Raw genomic sequence first — 20,338 nt, forward strand, 5'->3', positions numbered from 1 at the left:
ATGTTCTTAGCCAGGTCCGGGTTTCGACGGAGAGGAGGCCAGTCTCCAGCCGTAGGGCCGCATTTGGTACGCATGGTGGAACGGCTAGAATCTGTCTTAAAAATTTAGACTGGACCGTTTCAAGTGTGCGGCAATGATTTCCGGTCCAGATTTGGGCCCCGTAGAGTAATTGCGCCAAGGGTTTTGCTTGAAAGACCTCCAGAGCTGCTGGGATATGTCTGCCCCCCTTCGTAAAGTAAAAGCGAGACAGTATTTTGGCGCTTTGAGATGCTTTTTCCCTAGCATATTTATGATGGGCCTCCCAGGCCCCTGTTGACTGGAATACTCTGAGGTATTTGAAAATTTTGACCTGTTCTATTGGCTGATTGTCCATCTCCCATCTGTGATATCTGTGTCTCCTAGCAAAGACCATGACTTTGGTTTTTTGGTGATTAACCACCAGTTGATCTCTCCTGCAGTAGGCTGAGAATTCTCTTAGTAGCCTTTTGAGGCCTACTTTAGTTCGTGATAAGAGAACCGCGTCATCCGCATAGAGGAGCGCTGAAATTTATTTTTCGGCCAATTTGGGGGCATGAAACTCCGGGGATGTTAGGTATTTGGCCATGTCATTTATATATAAGTTGAATAGGGCCGGGGCTAAAATACAGCCCCGGATGTGAGGGTGATCTGGCTGCGACATCTGTCACCCCATTGATCGCCAGGGTTGATTCGGCAGGATGCTAGATTGGATAGGCCACTGGCCTGATCTAGCAAGCTCTTCTTACTTTCTTCGGACGATGACCCCCATACCTCTGACACATCCGGCAGTTTTTTTATTTTCCGAGCTTAAAAAGGAGGTGCGGGTTTATCAGTCTTGCACTCGACCTAAAAAGGGTTTGCTCCAAGAGTAGGGAAGAGTAAGTGGGGGCTGCCCTCTGTGCTTCTGCATGAGTCACTGTCCTCATTCCCCCTTTTCCCACATTATGGCATGAAAACTCAGCCCATATGCTCCATCAGTAGTTTATTGCAGCAGTGAAACTAAGCTGTGGCCATCAAGGGCATGTTGGACTCCAGCTCCTGACCATTAAGCATGCTGGCTTCAGGGGCCAATAGGAATTCAACAATGCCTGGAGGGAGGGGAGCCCAGGTTCCCTGTCCCTGGTTTCCAACAAGACTCACACAGTATGGAGTGAATTGGATGACAAAATACGTTTGATTGGTGCTTTCACTGTCACGCTTAATGCTTACAACAACCCGCAAGGTAAGTCGGTGTAATGGTTTCCCATTTTGCAGATGTGGGGACTGAGGCTGCAAGAAAGTGTGTGTGTTGTTTTGTGTGTGTGCGAGCGTGCCGAATGCCCCTGAGTGACTGTGGCAAAAATAAGGGGCTTCCTGACTCCTGGCTGCACAAACCACCACACCAGCTCCCTTTGGTGGGAAGTAACCACCAAATCCCTGTCTTGGGCGCGAAAGACAAGGATGGTTGTCACCCCAAGTCCTTCCTGACCACGACAATGGGATCCACAGCAGTTGCTGAATCACCTGAGTCAGGTTCACCCCGTGCATTTTAAAGTACTGTGATGCTGATTTAAAGGAGTCGTAGCTTCCCCCAAAGAATCCTGGGAGCTGTAGTTTGTTAAGGGTGCAGAGAGTCATCAGGTTCCCCTCCCAGAGCTACGATTCCCAGAGTGGTTCCACATCAATCCCTCTTTACAGGGAAGTGTGGGAATTGTAGTTCTGGAAGGGAGGACTAGGGGTCTCCTAACAGCTCCCAGCACCCTTAACAAACTACAGTTCCCTGGAGTCTTTGGGGGAAACCATGGCTGTTTGAAGTGGTACCGCAGTGCTTTACATGTGTGATGTGAATGTGACTTTGGTGCCTGGTTAGAGAATTTAAAACATGGGTAGCTAACCTTTTTTTGACCCAATGGCCATGTTCACCTCCTGGGGGGGCATTGTCTACATGCTAGCAGTGGGTTGCCTAGGACTGGGTGTCACTAACCCACCCAGCCCAGGCACACAAACAGGGGGCACAACAGCTGCTGCTGCCCTCAGCTGATCCATGCAGATGAGCTGAAGAGGAGACTGTGTCGCCCCTCTCTCCGTTCATGAAACGATTGATCCAATGACCGGGGGTGGTCTCATCAGGCTCCTGGGCTCTGCCCAACCCCAGCACTGCATCTGCCTTTGTTTTTCTTCATTTTGTAGAATCAGAGAGTTGTAGAGTTCGAAGGGGTTTTTTGGACTACAATCCCCATCATCCCTGATCGCTGCTAGCTAAGCATGATGGGAGTTGTAGTCCAAAAAAATAGATGGAGACCCAAGATGAACCCAACCTCTTGCGATGCAGGAATCACAGCTATTGATGCAATCACTGCCAAAATCAGTGGGGTGGCAGGGGATGGGGTGAGGGGATGCCCCCAAACTGGAGGTTAACCACTCCTGGTTTAAAGTTCCCTTTGGATGAGGATCTGTCGTCCTGAGAGTGGGAAGGGCAGTCTTGACTTTTGCAAAGGAAAAGGGGAGCTTGGAGGGTGGTGGTGGAAGGGGCAACGAGTCTCGTCCTTTGCCCAGATTCCCCTTATGTTGTACACCATGCCTTGCGATACGCCAGCGGCAGCTGTAAACTCTGGTCTCTCTTAAATCTTTCTTTTATCACCAGGGAACCCATTTAGCTCTTCCAAGTCGCGAACATTCATCATAGAAGGTACATGGTACCCCCCCCCCACCTCATCTTGATTATCTGCATCCAAGTGGCATTTTATGGGATGGAATAATCCATGCAGTTTTGCTTTTTTTCCCCATTTTTTTCTATTTTACTCTCATTGGCAAAATTTCTCCCATTACTCGGATGGCAAAATTCTCCATAAAATGCCCAACGGAAGCAAAGAAAGAAAGAGGGGGGAAAATACCACCCAAAAACAAAAAACAAAACAACCCTTTGTCCCTTTAGTAACATCTTGCAAGTAAAATTTAAAATCCAAAATCTCTTCCGCCACCCCACCACCCCACCGTCCTCCCTGGTTCATTCCATTCCACGTTTTCCTCTGCTGTCTCTGAAATGCATGCCTTGTGTCTGTGATGCTCTTTCCTGCACCCCTTCGAAATTTGACAACTCTTCCTGAAGTTCTCAGTGGGGTGGGCCTTGCACCCTGCTGCACCCCCTTTCGTGAGATGCTCGTCATTTTCAAAAAGAAACCTACGAGATGCAGCCGTGTATCCCAAGACCCCGGTAAATGTGCCTGCTGTTTTGCCACAATAATCTCCCACCCCAAGTTCACTGCCTCTGAGGATGCATGAGGCAAAGAAACAGATTGGCAGAAATCGAACCCCTTTGCAAAAACTGCAAAGGGACGTCAACTGACACCAAGCAGCGAATGTACACTCTTTTAGTGTCACCCCATTGGCTGTGAAGCAGTTTGTAGCTAAGAAACAGATAAACTTGGAACTATTAAAATAAGAAGTGTACCCTGAGTTGGCCAGACTCATTTGATGACCGCAAGAAACCAAATCTTTAGGGTCTTTCGCCCCGTCTGGTGGAATGCTTTGTGCCAATAGAAATTTAGCAGGCACTTTCCCTTTCAACCTACGGAAGAGAAGTGCCTACGGAAAACTTTTCTGTTCCATCAGGCCTATGCAGGCAATTAAGAATATAGGTTTCAGTAACATATTTTAACCTTTATATAATGGTTTTTGTATGATTTTAAGTATAATTGTTGTAAACTGCTCCGATGTGACAAATGGTATATGAATATTTTGATTAAAACAATGAAGGATGATGGTGGTAGTGATAAAAGTAACATGTGCCCTTTGTAAAACAAATTTTGTGGCCACAAGTATTGAAAACAAAAAGCTCGATGAACGGACATGCAGTCTTTTGTACGTAATGTACACGAAAAGCATCTTGACCACCAACTGGTCTTCTGCGGTGGTCTAGTATCTCAATAACTAAATAGCCAGCAGAGTAGCTTGGGAGACCAGAGGAATTACTTTGAACATCTGTGTATGTAAAACAGTGGTTGTGATACCAGATCACTGCAGAAAACTAAGGATTGCATCCAGCTTAGTTACACTCAGAGTAGACCCATTGAAGCTGACAGACTGAAGTTAGCTTTACCCTGTAATCTGAGTAGGGCTGACCTTGAAGGAGAAGGCTGTGTCAATAACTGGAGGCAGCGATGCTTCTGAATACCAGTTGCTGGAAACAGAAGGAGGGGAGAGGGCTCTTGTACTAAGGTCCTACTAGCATGCATCCCATAGACATCTCCTTGGCCACTGCGAGAGCAGGTTGCTGCACTAGATAAAACCTTGATTTTCTTCCGACCCTGAGAACTGGGAGCAGCTTTAGAGACATCTCAAAAGGGGCCTCCTTTTAGTTTGGTGCATGGGATGTGATTGGTTCGTTTTTGCTCTCAAATTCCTGCTCTGCTTTTTGGCATGCAACTGTTTTGCGGTTGTTGGTTGCTGTTGGTTTTTTTTATCATTATTATTATTTTGCTTTGGCTGGAAGGATTTTTGAGGACTCTTGCCATGCATGCTTCAGAACCCCCCGTGGCGGCGGGACAGCTGAAAGAATGTCCAAAACCCAAAAGTCCCAAGGTCCCTGAAACACCCCATGGCTCTGCAAAGGCAAATTAATTTCAGCATGAAGTTTCACAGCTACTTGCTCAGACGCTTTCAAGCATATCTTTCTGACCTGAAGGGCTGGAAACTTGACCTGTTGGTGTTGTTGTTTAATTAAGGATGCTAAATTCTATGTCCAGTCCCAGCTTCTGTATTCGAGGAGGGCAACCCTTCCTTCAGCCTAGCTTTTAAATAGAAACGCCGTTGTCCTAAGCTGCCTTCTTCTCTGTCCCACAATAGCTCCTAGTTTTATGAATGAACCAGCTCCTAGTTTTATGAATGACCTCTTCGGTACCTAGGCATTCAGAAGAAGCAATGCTTTTTTGCCAGACGAGTGGACAGGCCTTGTGGAAATATTCAAAGGAAGAGAGAAGATCTAAGGGAATGGATTTGTCTTTGTCGTGAAGGGAGAGGGGTGGGGCAGTTAGCTTGGGGGCATAGAGAGAAGTGTGGGTGCTCCCCATTGGCTTATAAAATCCTGATCACATAAAACAATAATCTTAGAGGCCACCTTGATGCACAGCCTGGGAGGTTCCTATTCAAGTAAGCAAAAGGCAAACCTTCCAATGGTGCTTCAGGAAACTTGTCTGTCTTTTGGTTCACATATTGTTCCAGTAAGAGTGAACTGGATTGAACTTCTCCCCGCGTCCTTAACCAGAGCCCTGCTGGATGAAATCGTTGTCCCCATCTAACGCACACACCAGCCAGAAGCCTCCAAAAGGTGTCACCTTCCTTGTTCCTGGCTGTTCTTAGCAACACAGTGCTGGACTACATGGACAAATCTCATGACACCAGATCTCAAAGGCAGGAGCCTCCCTGTTCAGAGTCAGCAGTCCCAGCCCTTTCACAAGGCAGAATGAGGCAGCTGCCTCAGGCGGCAAATTCTGAGAGACAGAAAGTGACTAGGGCCCTACAGCTCCTAAACTAGCCTGCTGCCCTAGGCTGTGGAGGAGGACTCTGTCCCACCACCAGTTCTGAAGTAAATTCCAGCTACCAGTCTAGTCAGGTTTTGCACCTAGAATGGGGAGCGCACCATCTTGACCTTCGCCTCAGTCAGCAAAATGGCTTGGGTGGCTTCTGAGAGTCAGGAGGACCTGGTCCTGGTTGGGGAGGATGGTCAGAAATGTCCCCGCTGATCACCCTGTGCTTAGCGACTTCTCTAGGCCACAGTGGGTCCTTTGGAACAGCCCTTTGGGTTGACCCTTTGATGCCTGCTCTGGAAGGCTCTTTTCCATAAGCTGCCCTTCTGTGCTGTCCCTTCATACCCCACCCCACCCATCTGGTCACCGATGGCTTCATCCTTTTGTCTGTTTCCATTTCGTTTCGCGAACTTGTTGCCTTTCCACCGGTTTTTGGATGGGATCTCCCGGCATACCATCAGTGTGAGACATTTCCCTGAGATACGGTCTGGTTTTCCATAGGGAGTTGCTGTTCTCAGCTGCTCCCTCCCTCTCCCCATCCTCCCATCCTCCCCATTTTTGAGGCCAATAATTTACGCTGCTTGCAAGATGTCTGAGTAGTCAAAGCCTCCCCACCCTGGTCCTTCCTTTTCTTTTCTCCTTTTTTTTTGGTGTCGTGGCCTTAATTCGACCGGGCAGGCCGGCTCATCGCCTTGGGTTTAACGCCTCTCTCGTTCCTTCTCTCTTTCTTCCTTTCTCGTTTTTCCAGAGACGGTGCGAGCCATGACCCACGTCATCAACCAAGGGATGGCCATGTACTGGGGGACGTCACGGTGGAGTTCCATGGAGATTATGGTATTGTGGATGAAGAAAGGGGGGGTTAAAAGGGGTGGCAGAAAGAGAGAGAGAGAAGGGAAAGCTGAGAGGAAGAGTGGGCGGCTGATAGAAAAGATGCCAGGCAGATATGTAAAACTGGGACCCACTCTCTTCCGTCCCAAGGAGGATAGATGGATGAATTGCCAGGAATGGAGAAAAAAGCAACAGGCTCAACTCTGGGGAAACAAGGCGGAAGGGAAATTTCTTGAACCAGAGACACAGTCTGAGAAGCAGAAAGGAATGGCTGAGTTGCCCAATGGGTGTTCAAAGGCTGGAAGGAACAGAGCTGCCAAATACTGGAGCTTTGATGTGGGGGGGAGAGAGAAACAGGAGTGGAGGTGCAGCTAAGACCTTCACCTCAAAAGTATGTAGGGTGGCATGACTGGGCACTGGGATTGCAACAGGGGAGAGGCCCTATTCTGATGGGGGGAGGGGGTCAAACACCCAAAAAGGGCTAGGGGCCAAGATGGGTAGAAGCTCTTTGTACTTACTCAGTGGTGAGGGGGAAAGCGCTCTGTGCATCCTCAGGGTCCTCTGGCCTTTTTCTTTCGCATGCACTGGGACCTGAACCCTAGCTTTCCTCAATCTCTGGAGTGGCATTCTTTGATTTCCCTGCCAAGCCGTGGACCTGGGGAGGAGGTCCAGGTGTCCAGTATGCTACACACCATGGCGCAAAGGAGCAGGCAGAGCCAGTGTGGTGTAGTGGTTAAGAGCAGTATACTCGTAATCTGGGGAACCGGGTTTGCGTCTCCACTCCTCCACATGCAGCTGCTGGGTGACCTTGGGCCAGTCACACTTCTCTGAAGTCTCTCAGCCCCACTCACCTCACAGAGTGCTTGTTGTAGGGGAGGAAGGGAAAGGAGAATGTTAGCCGCTTTGAGACTCCTTAGGGTAGTGATAAAGCAGGATATCAAATGCAAACTCTTCTTCTCTTCTTCCACCTCGCCCCCTTCCTGACTGCTTTGGGGTGTTGTTTCTTCCCCCTCCCCTCTATAGGAAGCGTATTCAGTGGCTCGCCAGTTCAACCTCATCCCGCCCATCTGTGAGCAAGCAGAGTACCACATGTTCCAGAGAGAGAAAGTGGAAGTGCAGCTTCCAGAGCTATTCCACAAGATCGGTAAGTTTGTGCGGAAGCTGCCTCTGGGATGCCAGCAAGGCTGAATAAAGGCGGCAGAGGTGATGCTGCCCTGCTGAGAGAAAGGGGTGCCATGCTCTTAGCTTGGGTGAGGCTGTTTGCTTTAGTACAGCTGACAAGAGGCAGAAGGGGGCAGCAAGTACAGATTCCCAGGGACCAGCGGTCCAGAATGGGGGCTCAGAGTGACTGTCTCTCAGCCTAACCTACCTCGCAGGGTTGTTGTTGTGGGATTAATTGAGGACAAGGAGGGAAACCACGCAAACCACCTTGAGCTCCATGGAGGACAAAGTTTGGGACGCAATCGATAAATAACAGAACTTGAGCAAGGGGTCAGGGTGGAACAGTTTAGCATTCTTCCCCGCCCCAGTACCCGTAGCCCAGGGCCTGATTCAGCACACACTCCACGGGGGCTTTAAAGTTTATCCAAAACATCCAGGCCATTTGACTGGAGATCTCCTGCACATCTCCCATCGGGTTTGGTCCTTAAATCCCACCCTGCCGATGGCTCAGGGAAGCAACAGGATGGAAATCCCAGCATCCTGGCGCCTCCCCCGTGATCTTCTTCCCAAAGGGCCCCAAAAAGCAGTTATTTGGGGAAACTGTTTTGCTTAACCTTTTTTGCCCTGCTGTCTCAAAGCTGCAGTTTGGGATTAAGAGGCTTTCAGCATATTAATTATCATTAATAAAAATGTCAGAGAGGGGTCAGGAGCAGCGGCCTTTCCTCTGAATGTTTAATCCTGTCCCAATGAGCCAGCTTTGACCTCGCCATCCTAGCCTCTCTGAACTGGCTCTGCAGGGGCTGGAGGTCCCTGGGCTGCCCTTTTACTGATGGTAAAAAAGGCCTGATCAGTGCCTGGCTGTACAGACCCCCTTGTATTCCCATCAATGGGAGAAAGGCGAGATAGGAATGTAATAAAATAAAATGTGTTTTAAAGAAACACACAAAGGGGGGAAAGATGGGATTAAGTCACACAGTCACGCACACACGCACACCACTGGTCCTAGCGGATTAGTCAGATTCAATGATGATGATAATGATGATGGTGATGATTATGCCACCCATCTGACTGGGTTGTCTTGGCTATTAAAGGGAGCTTACGTTCTACCTCCTTAAATGGTTCAGGACTGCAATACTTCAAGGGCTGACCTCTCCCCATATGAACCAACCCAGACCCTGAGATCATCCTCTGAGGCTCCTGTTCGTGTGCTGCCACTGCATGAGGTCCAAAGGGTGGCAGCACAGTAACAGGCCTTTTCTGCAGTGGCTCCCCGTTTGTGGACTGTTTTCCCCAGGGAGGTTTGTCTGGCACCCTCATTATGCATAAAGAGGCACCAGACAAAATCTTTTCTCTATAGCCAGCCTTTGGCCTTTAATTATCTGTGGCCTTTCAGAAGCAAATGGAGTGTTTTTAATAGATTTTTTTCCCCATTTTATTTCACTTTTAATTTTTATAATGCCTTTCTATATTATTATACTCAAGGTGGATTACAAGCTGAAGAAACAAAATAGACAGCAAAGGTCACACACATAATAACCATCTCATCCAATACAAAGCAACCACGATAATGTTAAAATAAACAACTTATATCAAATAAAGCAATATTCAACAATCCATTAGACTATAATAGTAAGCAGTAAAGCTAAATATCAGCAAATAATAATTACCAATCACAATTACTAATAATAATTACCAATTACAATAATTGCTAAAAACTATAATCAATAAAAGTTTACGGCAAGTCACAATGCATAAAATACCACAAAAGGAGTAAAAGGTTGTGGTTACCACAACCACGTAAAAGGAGAAACAAGGACACACAACTTATAATTTATAATGTATGTATGTATGTATGTATGTATGTATGTATACATTTATACATGTATGTATACATGTAATGTATGTATGTATTTACGTATAAATACATACATACATACATACATACATACATACATACATACATACCTTCTTTTACCACTTGGTTTCAGTGTAACTGGGGAGTGCGGTTGTCTGTCTGGTTGGTTATAAGTCTCTTTGGGTTGCCCTGGGACTAATGAATTCTGTGAATAACAATAACATCACCTCTCCGTCTTCCCTTCTCCAGGCTAAACATTGCTGTTAAGCATTTGCTCTCCACCCCCCAACTTGCCTTTTCCTCTTTCTCCCCTTAGGTGTGGGCGCCATGACGTGGTCCCCTTTAGCATGTGGAATCGTTTCGGGGAAATACGACGGGGGGATCCCTCCCTACTCACGAGCATCGCTAAAAGTGAGTGGTGACATTTGATGGCTGGGACCGGCAGAAGGGAAATGCTGTCACACGTGCCCCTGTCTCTGAGTGACAGGAGATTCAGGGGAGGCCCAGGACTTACCAGGGGTTCCATTCCCTTGGAATGAAGGTCAATGGGGCCTGGGGTGTCTCTAGGATATATGGTTTTATCGGCAGATATAATAAATACATTGAAATGTCCTGAGGAGAGGATGGAGGGGCTCGGAGTATCAATAACCCAACAGATCCGCCTTCCCCGAACCACAGCTCTTGAGCCCAGCACAGAGTGAGGCATGCCTCTATGTCTCCAGCTTCCAGCATCAGCTAAAACTCACAGGCAGAACTTTGGTCATTGTTCTTCCGCTTTGCAAGGTGGTGTCTTTTCCAGCTAGGTGAGGGAGGGTACCCCGATTTGCCTCAGTGGCAACAGGGCAACCTCCTTCTAATACAAATGGCTACTAGCCACGATGGCTATGCTCTGCCTCCATAACTTCTGAACCCCAGTTGCTGGAAGCCACAGGAGGAAGGAGGGCAGTTGTGCTTGAATCCTTCTTACAGGCTTCCCACAGGCATCTGGTTGGCCACTGTGGGAACAGGATAGTGGACTAGGTGGGCCATTGGCCTGATCCAGCAGGCTCTACTTGTGTTCTTAAATGGCAGTTCATAACTGGCTGGCCGAAGCTATTGCCTTAACAAATGAACTGATCTGGCTGGTTTAGCAGCTTAGTCCCACTAGATTCTATACCTCACATACCTTTGTTTCTCTTTGCTTCCGCCTGCCACTGGTCTCTTTCCTCTCCCCAACTGCAGGGCTACCAGTGGCTGAAAGACAAGATCTTGAGTGAGGAAGGGAGGCGGCAGCAAGCCAAGCTGAAGGAACTGCAGGCCATCGCTGAGCGGCTGGGCTGCACTCTGCCCCAACTTGCCATTGGTAAGTGGGAAACGCTTGCCTCCATCCCGACCCTTTCCTGGAGGCAGTGGCTGCCTCTGAAGAATGGGAGAGCAGCCTGGCTGGGTAGCGGATCCATATAGACCAGGGGTCAGCAAGGCTTACCGGGCATGGGCTGGATCACACCCACAGAAATCCTCCAGAAATCACATCTGCACATGTCCGCGGCTCCAGAAATCGCTTCTGCGCATGCCCAGACACTGGAAATCACGCCTGCACAGAAGCAATTTTCGGCGTCTGGGCATGCGCAGAAGTGATTTCTGGAACCGTGGAAGAGAGTCCCCGCGCTGTGCTGCGCCGGTTTAGCAAAACACATGGGGACTCGTGCAGTGGGTGGCTTGGTTCGGAGGCGGCTCATGGGCCAGTTAAATGGCCTCTGTGGGCCGGTTCCGGCCCATGGGCCGCAGGTTGGGGACCCCTGATCTAGACCCAGCCTTCTGTTTCCAACAGGGGACAGACAGAAACTCACATGCAAGGCATGAGGGCAATGAGTCCCCTCCATTGTTTTCTCTACACAGAGACAGAGAGAAACTGGTACTCAGAATCTCCGTTTAGCTTTCACAGCTTCTGCAGATTTATATAATTCTTCTTTCCAAAGATTTCTTAAGCTAGTAGCCTTCACCTTAACTGTAGGCAGCAAATTTCACATGGTAGATGCATCTTGTGAAGAAATATATGTGCCCTCATCTGTCCAGAACTTGAGATCAAAAGTGACACTGTTTGACACTGTTCAGAGTTTCTTGAACTAAGCACTTGACTCTCCCCCAAAGAGACTCTGGCCCCACACAATCCCCCAGGTGGCCTTGGCAGTGTCTCCATTACATTCCCCTAATGCTCTTCTTCTCCCCCACCTCCAGCATGGTGTTTGCGGAACGAAGGGGTCAGCTCCGTCTTGCTGGGGGCTTCCAATGCAGACCAGTTAATGGAGAATATTGGAGCAATACAGGTGAGCACCCCACCCATCACCCACCTTCAGGCCCTGGCAAACTGATCTTTGGGTTTTTTTCTTGCATGGAATGCTCTGGACATAGAACCATAGAACCGCAGGGCTGGAAGGGGCCTCTAGTTTATGCCACTGCAATACTGGAATTGCACCTGAGGGATCCCTGGCAGATGACCATCCAGCCTTAGGCTATTGAAAACTATTTGATTACTGATTGTTGGCATGGGAGAGAAGGGATTGAGAAGGAAGGGACAATATTTGGGGGTTCATATCTTGGCTTCACACTCTCTGCTTTTAATTTTGCAAAAAATGATATTTACATTGAAAGGAGACAGTGAATTGAGCAGATGCTTCTGCAGCTCAGCTTTCTTAGACCATGCCAGACTGGCTGCCTTGAATGGGGTCTCTCTTGAGACCCCTCAAGGACAGAATCACTCTAATACCCTCAGGGGGAGGCTACTGTAGCAAAAGATTGTTTTTTTTTTAGGGGTGCTTCTTAACCCTGACATGCAACACCTAGAGGTTCACCCACCAAAGGGAACGCAACCCTTGCTTTGCAGTGGTTCTCAACCTGCGGGTCCCCAGATGATGTTGAACTACAACTCCCATCACCCCTAGCTAGCAAGGCCAGAGCTCAGGGATGATGGGAGTTGTAGTCCAACAACATCTGGGGACCCACAGGTTGAGAACCGCTGCTTTAGGGTATTGCGCCATTCAGTATGTCAGATCATGCATTTGTCTTCTTAGCCAAACCTACTTCTCAGCGTTGTTGTGATGATACAATATGGGTGTGGGATGATCGGCACGTAGCACCACGAGTTCTCTGGAGGCAACACAGATCACTCCATCGACTCAGGTGTGAGGTATGCCAGCTCCATCAGGCAGCTCCTGCTCCTTAACTGTGCCAGCTGGTCATTTTAGGAACTGTTAAGAAATTGGTTCCTGAGTTTTGCTTTTTCCTCTTCCCTCCCAGTCCCGTTTCCCTTGTGTGTTGTGTATTGTTATTGTTATTGTCGTTATTATTTATTGTAAGCCTGCAGGTAAGGACTGCCTCATTTTGATTGTATGTAAGTGGCCCCAGGAGCCTTTTTGGCTGAAGAGCTGGGTACAAATGCTCCAAAGAAAGAAAGAAAATAAGCACAGGCTTGATAGCTCCATAACCAAAATCTAACTTATGACCTCTCCCTCTTACTTGTCGTTTCCACCCGGCAGGTTCTTCCAAAACTCTCCTCTTCTCTTATCCATGAGATCGACAGCATCTTGGGCAATAAACCCTACAGCAAAAAGGACTACCGGTCCTAATCGGGAATCCTGTTCCCGCCTGGGACTTTCTACTCCTTGAATTCCTCTGCCTCTCCCGTTCGCTTGCTTAAAGCTATATCGAAGCCAAGTCAAGAAATAACGGTTTGCAACCCAAGACAACAGCGCAGCGTCTGAACCGAAGGCGTCCTAGAGAAAACCGTATTCAAACGTCGCCAGACTGCATAGGCTTCTTAAACTTTAATTTTCATTTCGAATGCAAGAAAATGCTGCAGGTTTGGGAAAGGGGCGAGTGAGGTTGGTTTCACGTCCATGCTTCCTTTTTTGAAGGAGAAAACAACTTTAGAGTTTTCTTCTCTTCCTCCTCCTCTCTCTCTACCTTGCAGTCGTTTTTTCTCTCTCTCTTTCTCCCAACCACCATATCTACGCACAGAGAGAATATCACAGCACTCAGCTCATCTTGGTTTGAGCTGGGACCTTCTTCTTCTTCTTTTAAATGGGCAGAGTTAAGGTCATCCTTCAATCCACCATCCCAACTCTCTGTAAGCCCAACGAGAGGAGCTTTGAGGAATGTGCCTTGGCCAGCCTCCTGGAAGTGTCAGAAGCTGCTTTTTGGGAGCCACTACAGGCACCCTCCCCGCTGCCAACCATTCCCTCTTTCCCTGTTTTGACTTTTGGGGGAATGTGACGGATTCAGAGCGAATTGGCTGAGCAGAAAGTGCCCAGTTCTGCAACGTCCCACAGGCCACGTTTTGCAAAAAGTGGTTCATTCTTTCTATCAATTGGCCTCAGACCTGGGGGGGGGGGCAGGCAGCGGGGCAGAGAGGAGAGATCAGGGGGATGGGACGTTCACAGGCTGAAACTGACCCATCTCTTCCCCAGGTGGGGTCATGGCTCGGCCATGGAGAAATGGAAGGCCTAGACTAGAAACCCAGCACCTCCTGGTTGGAAAGATGTCCTGTATCTCACTCAGGCCCTCTTCTGACCCCGGTAGGTCCGCTTAGTACCTGCTCAACCTCCCATGTCCTCCCTCAGATACTCCCCACCCTCACAAAAAAATGTCCCTCACTTTCTACAGCTTGAGGTGCTGCCTTGATGTCTTTCACAGCCTTGTTGCTCTGGGCAGGCAGAGAGAGGTTCCCAGAGGAATCGAGAACCTGCACTTCTCCCCCCCCCCTCCAGGTTGATATGCACTTGTCCTTCCCGCCCACATTGTAGGATAAGCTTAGGCTCCCATCCATCGATTCCCACAGCAGAATAGTCCCTTTCAAGTGGGGAGCCAGGTGGGCAGATGTGACAGCGTGAGGGTCCCCCAAAAAGGGGCCACCACGCCCCTGACCCCGCCATCTCTGTGGCCATGCCATCCGAAAGAGCCCAAAGCCCCTCTTAGAGGAGAGTGTTTCTTGTCCCGTTGCGGCCAGTGCAAAGATTGTGGCTTAGTTGGCTATGAGATGAGCTTGCCTTCTGGGATGGCCGCACACAAAATCAGCTCCTGAATTCCAAAGTGTTGCATCTGATGCTGTATGTTCAGTTTCTCTATCTACCTTCCCCCTTTGTACCAACCCCAAATGTAATAAGTTGAAGGCTACAGGGGTACCTTTACCTTTACTTGTTTATCAATTGATACTGCAGCCCTACAGCAGGTGTAACAGGGCAGCAAATGGAGCAGAGCCAATGCCTTCCAGGTCTTTTTGGACTCCGATTCTCAACAGCCCCTGCCCAGACAGCTGTTAGAAGTTGTGAAATATTTGGCAGGCCCCAGTGACTTGAGGAAGGATGCAGTTGGGCATCCTTCATCTAATTCCCGCCCCCCAAAGTGTATATACCGCATTTTTCGCTCTATAAGACGTACCAGACCACAAGACGCACCTAGTTTTTGGAGAAGGAAAACAAGAAAAAAAATATTCTGAATCTCAGAAGCCAGAACAGCAAGAGGGATCGCTACGCAGTGAAAGCAGCAACCCCTCTTGCTTTTCTGGCTTCTGGGATATAGCTGCACAGCCTGCATTCGCTCCATAAGACACACACACACATTTCCCCTTACTTTTTAGGAAGGAAAAAGTGAGTCTTATAGAGCAAAAAATACGGTACTTGATTGTAAAAAAGAAAGAAGAAGACCTCTAAGTGGTTTGCAAAAAAAGAATGAAACCATAATATTATCAGCAAGCACAGTTACAGTCAGCTATTTAAAACGTTCAAAATAATAATAATTAAAATCAACAATAAGCTGGGAACCAGATTATAAACAAACTTCAGTAAATCTGGGCAAGCTTGTCTAAAACAACAGTGTTTTTAGCAGGATCTGAAAAAGAGTTCAGTGAAGGTGCCTGACGGGTGTCAATAGGCAGGGAGTTCCACAGTGTAGGTGCTGCCACACTAAAATATACCAATTTCTTACCATTGTGGAACAGGCATTATGTGGTGCCCCTGACTGTTCCAAATATCAAAGCAGTCAAATGGGCATATATGGCATCGGGCAATTTTGCAGAAAAAATGGTTTGGCATCCTGAACATTTCCAGCATTTCAGCGGGCTTCTTCCATGGCTTATGACTTCGAAGCAAAGATTTTTTTATTTTTAAAATAATGCCTAGAAATTAATGTGAGGTGGCTGGAGAATTCCTAGGGCCTTCCTTTACAAAACTGCAGCCAAGGGTTTCTTCCACCCCACCCCCAAGAAATGAAGGAACCATTGTTCCTCCAGTTTTGCCTGTGGTCAAACAGGTTTGGTAGGCTTTTGCCATGTTAGCAACCTGCCGGACCTCTTTGGCCAGACATAACAGTAGGACGAAAGAAGTGCATGTGTGTTGAAAAGGAAGAAAAGTGGGTGGTCTGTGCACCTGAAAGTACACAGAGACATCATAGGAAATGGTACATCTCTCCAACTGCTTTTAGCTTTTTAAAAACTATTGCCTGCATCCAGACTCTTCCTGTTTTGGGGGGAGGGAGCAATGAAACTTATTCGCAGCTGGGAATGTAGCAAACAGCAGAGCGGGGGGGACCGGAAACCCAAATAACAGAATCATAGAACTGTAGAGTTGGGAGGGACCTAAAAGAAGCAAAAATGGATGGATGCCCAGAGTTTTGCCGGGAAAGCAGCCAGTTCATTGAACAACAGCTTTGCAATAAGGCTTTTCGACAATATGCATGCCAGACTGTCCTGGTGACAAAAGCAGCTATGCATTTATGACTCTCTTCCTGGCAAAAAGAATGAAATTGCATTCATGCCCTGATTTGCTTTGTTGTTGTTTTTGTTTGCTTTTATGTGGACACACGACTTCACGATTCGGTTTCCTCTGGCTGTCGGGCAGCAGCCATGAATGCAACTGCGTCCACCTCGCTATTGCTGCATTTTGCAATCAACTTCAGAAGCACAATGAATTTGGGTTCCCACAGTTTGGGGCCTCTTCCCCACCCCCAATGGAGAAACTTCTTGGATTGCTCCCAGTGCTAGCCCTACACAGAGCAGATCCATTGGGATTAATGGCAACGACCAACTCAGGTCCATTAATTTCAATGGGCTGACTCTGAGTGAGGCTTAGGCTGCTTTCCCGACATCTCCCTAACTGCAAATCTCCTTAGGATATTCAGGGAGCTCACTTTGGTGCGGCTAATGCAGCGGTTTGACTTTGCTTCATCCCGGAGGCACACAACATTGGCTCTCGAGACAGACAAACGCCAACAATTAGAGCTTGCCACACAACGTGCGAGCCACTTCCAGATACGGAGCAGGATATAGCGCAAGTTTCATTTCTGCGTTGCTGTATTTGCTCCCGGGAAAGAAAGAAAAAATCCGTTTGCACCTAACATGAAAACGAGCACTAAAACTTGCACCATTCCTCACTACGTATTTCCAGAAGTGGTTTTTGTATTGTGTGTGAGCTCAAAGGTAATTCACAGTTCGGGAAAGGTCAGTGAAACGGAATAAAGTTGCTGTGTACAAATGCAGCTTTAGTTGGATACAACCCCCTGAGCTAGATGGGAATGTCTTCAAGCAGTTTCAGAGATTGATGCAAAAAGGCAGGCAGCCTGCTCCAGGATTCCCAGGGTCATAGAATTGGAAAGGGACCCCTAAGGTTCATCTAGACCATCTTCCTGCAATGCAGGAATCACAGCTGAAACCTCCATCAAAGGAGAGTCCACCACCTTCCGAGGGAGTCGGTTCCACAGCTGAACGGCCCTCACTGTCAGAAAGTTCTTCCTAATGTTGTACTACCCTTTTTTCTGTCCTTTTCCCTGATTTATCAAGCCCTCCCCTGCTGCCTCCTATATCGTGCAGGGACCTGCTCATGGCTGCTTTTTGCAATGGCACACCAGGGGTGAGCTTGCAAAAGGGTTCTTATCTCACACACACCCCTCCTTGTATTTTTTTTAACTCATGGAGGACAACTGAAGTGCAGCGTTCAGCTGCCTGCACAAGAGGGATCCAGAACTGAGCAGCCTGACTCAGGAACTGGGGGCTCCTGGTTCAGAAGTGCTGCGACATTCCAGACCAGTTCTAAGTACGAATGTGGGTTCCTTTTTTTCTTTCCTTTTTTTTTTTTTGGCTAGTCGGTGGGTAGTGTAAATATGATGCATTTTAAGACTGAGCCGCGAAAGGCTTGTGTTATTTTTTTACTAACGTCTGTCCCCGTGGATGAGAAGTATTTTTGTATGTCTGTCCGCCCCCCGCCCCCCTCACTTACCAAATCGTTTCCAGTGGGAAGCCTTCGTCAAACGCATTTCCTATCCTCTCTTGTTATAAACTTTTGCTCTCCCCTACTCCCGCAAAGCAACATTTGGTTCTTTATCTGGACTTGATGTCGTCTGTACGGATGGAGAGGAAGTCGAGTCCAGTTTACATTATAATCCAGAATTACCTAATTTGCATTGAAATACAACAATCCGGCCCTCTGCTGCAAACGTAACAGAAGGATGTGGTCGAACCTGGAGCCAGGAAGAAAGAACGTGACTGCCAGTGGGAGAATCACATTTTTCAATGAAGTCCCTGCAATGAGAAAAGTGTCTCATGCGACAAGTTTTCTACATGCAGGGAGGATTCAGAATTATGATTTCTACCCTCTCCAGTCTGAGGGAGCGCATTCCGTCCTGCAGCCTTGTGTGGACAGGATGGGCTTCATCCAAATTACTTGGGCTAGTTGCAAAATCCTTTTCAGCACCGGTCGCAGAGGCTGAATTGCTGTTTCAGGAGGCAGCAAGCTTTGCAAAGCCGAGGAGCTGCCGAAACACAGCTGTGGCCTCCATCACTGGATCACCAACTTTTATCATTGATTTTTTTCTTTATATTTGCTTTATTTTATTTTTCTTGACGGGTCCCCTGCCCAGGAAGCTTGCCCCCTCCAAGCAAAGTTGAGCCACTTAGAGCTTTGTGGCCTCCAGCAGATTTAAGCACAGAACTAACTCCCCCAATGGGGCTTAAATGTGCTGCCCTTTTGCGGGAGGAATGTAAAAACCTATTTGAGCAAGGGCAGAAGGCAGAGAAAAATGTCCAGAAGGAGAGGAGCCTCAGGCCCCCTTTCAAACGGCCTCAACTCTTACGGTGGGGGTGTTGATGGGCGAGAACACTACCATTTGACTTCAGCCTCAAGAGGCTCCCCCAACCCCCTGCATTTAAAGCCATCGGCAGCTGTTCTGCCAATACATAGACAAAGAAGGGGGGTGTGTGGATTCCAGCATCTTAGTATCGTTGCCCACTTGCAATCAATGGGACAAGTTAAGGCATGACTTAGCTCCCATTGATTTCAATGAGAACCAAGCTCAGTTAAGTCTGGATCCAACCGTAGGATCACGCACACCCCACCAAATGAAATAGGAATTCAGAACCATTCTGACCTCTTTGCACCCTCTGGGATTGGGCCTTTCCCCCTCTGCATGCCAGAGGACTGTGCATTTTCTCCTCCATGTCTGCCCCACTTTGAGACGTTTCGCAGTGTCTAACTCCCTCACTGAAGGCTTCCACCTTCCCCCCAAAACCTTCCCTATCAGCCGTGTTTGCCGTGCTAATCAACTTCTTTCAGGGAGCCATAGAAATGCCACTGTAGCCAGGGGGGAGCAGGGGATCTGTAAATTTTCCCTGCCTCCTGTTAACCTTCCAGTGTCTTTTTTTTTTTTAATTTTAATTCCATGTATGTAAATAAAATTAAAAATACTCTCTCTTTTTTTCTTTTTTTGCCTTTTTATATATGTCAAAACAAAAGTGATCGTTCTCTAGAAATGACATATATGACGACTGTGAGTCCTGAGCTAACCGCGTCTAGGCAAAGGCTGCTAGCCCCCATCAATCATGCTTCCTGACAAAGATTTGGACTGATTAAAGAAAAAGCTTCTGTATTTATGGAATGAATAAATGAATAAATAAAAACCAAGCCTTATTTTATCTGTTGTCACCAGAGCTCTCTCTTTAACTCTTCTTCCTCTGCGCCTTTGGTAGATGATTTTTTAGATACTATTCGTTTTATCCTTTGCATCTCTACCCTACCATTTTTCTACAAGTTGCTCAAGGTGAGGTACTTGGTTCTGCGCATTTAATCCTCACAACAGCCCTGTGAGATAGGTCAGGGTGAGAGGGAGTGACTGGGCCAAGGTCAACCCAGTGAGCTTTATGGCTTAATGGGATTCAAACCCTCGTCTCTCCCAGGTCCTTGTCTGATTCTCTATTACCACACCACAAGCTCTCAGCTGAAGGACAGCTGAGAGCCAGCAGAGAAAGCCTGGCCCAGAAGCCAGGCTTATAAGGGCTAATCGGCACTTTCAGGCATCCTGAACTCACTCTTACAGGACTGAATCCTAACACCAAAGGAGCTCGCATCCCTGCTTCTGAATTTCACTTTCTGAAAACTGCAGGAGCAGAGAGTGCTCTTGTGCTCGGGTCCTGCTTAAGGGTTCCCCAATAGAGGCATCTGGTTATCCACAGTGAGTACTTCATGCTGGACTAGCTAGGCCATTGGCCTGATTCACTAGGGCTCTTCTTATGTTCTTAAGATGATAGGACAGCTTGCAAACTCACTTTCAGCCATATTTATCAGAGCAACATCAACAAATAAGGGCACTAATTAGAAGACTTCCTTGGGGGTATACCCATTAATTTATTTAGATGTACAAAAAAAACAACCAGCAACCCTAAGGATCGGCTTGCTCATCATGATACCTGCCCCAGATAGCCCTTCCAACCATGTTATTTTGATGGGTGAAACATGAAAACGTGACTCATATTCAAGGCTGTAATATTTGCATGCCCTTGCCTGTCTCAAAATGCCAGTCGAACAAGAGTGCTGCAAACTGCCCCTTAAAGCCCGTGAGCCAACTCCAAAGCAAAGGACAAGCCAGAGAGAAAAGGCCTAATCCTGCCCCCAAGCTTTGGCACCATCCCTCTTGGATGGGCAGTTTCTCTCCAGCCTTCTGTGTTTTGCCC

General features: G+C 47.8%; 1 protein-coding gene across 10 annotated transcripts in view; it reads left to right on the top strand.

The window, feature by feature from the left end:
- The window catches only part of KCNAB2 (potassium voltage-gated channel subfamily A regulatory beta subunit 2), a 105,852-nt gene extending 92,107 nt beyond the window's left edge, over positions 1 to 13,745 (top strand). For 4 of the 10 annotated variants that reach the window (XM_053400423.1, XM_053400426.1, XM_053400425.1 and 1 more), the window contains 7 exons: positions 2,642 to 2,686; positions 6,271 to 6,356; positions 7,374 to 7,494; positions 9,683 to 9,777; positions 10,588 to 10,708; positions 11,584 to 11,672; positions 12,882 to 13,744. In XM_053400423.1, the coding sequence (XP_053256398.1) occupies positions 2,642 to 2,686; positions 6,271 to 6,356; positions 7,374 to 7,494; positions 9,683 to 9,777; positions 10,588 to 10,708; positions 11,584 to 11,672; positions 12,882 to 12,971 (647 nt within the window). In that variant the 3' untranslated portion in view covers positions 12,972 to 13,744. Of the gene's footprint in view, positions 1 to 2,641; positions 2,687 to 6,270; positions 6,357 to 7,373; positions 7,495 to 9,682; positions 9,778 to 10,587; positions 10,709 to 11,583; positions 11,673 to 12,881 lie in introns of all 10 variants that reach the window. The other 6 variants (XM_053400419.1, XM_053400421.1, XM_053400420.1 and 3 more) reach the window with 4 other exon arrangements.
- Positions 13,746 to 20,338: the final 6,593 nt, after the last annotated feature.

Source organism: Podarcis raffonei, chromosome 8 (genome assembly GCF_027172205.1).
Source record: "Podarcis raffonei isolate rPodRaf1 chromosome 8, rPodRaf1.pri, whole genome shotgun sequence".
Classification (NCBI taxonomy): domain Eukaryota; kingdom Metazoa; phylum Chordata; class Lepidosauria; order Squamata; family Lacertidae; genus Podarcis; species Podarcis raffonei.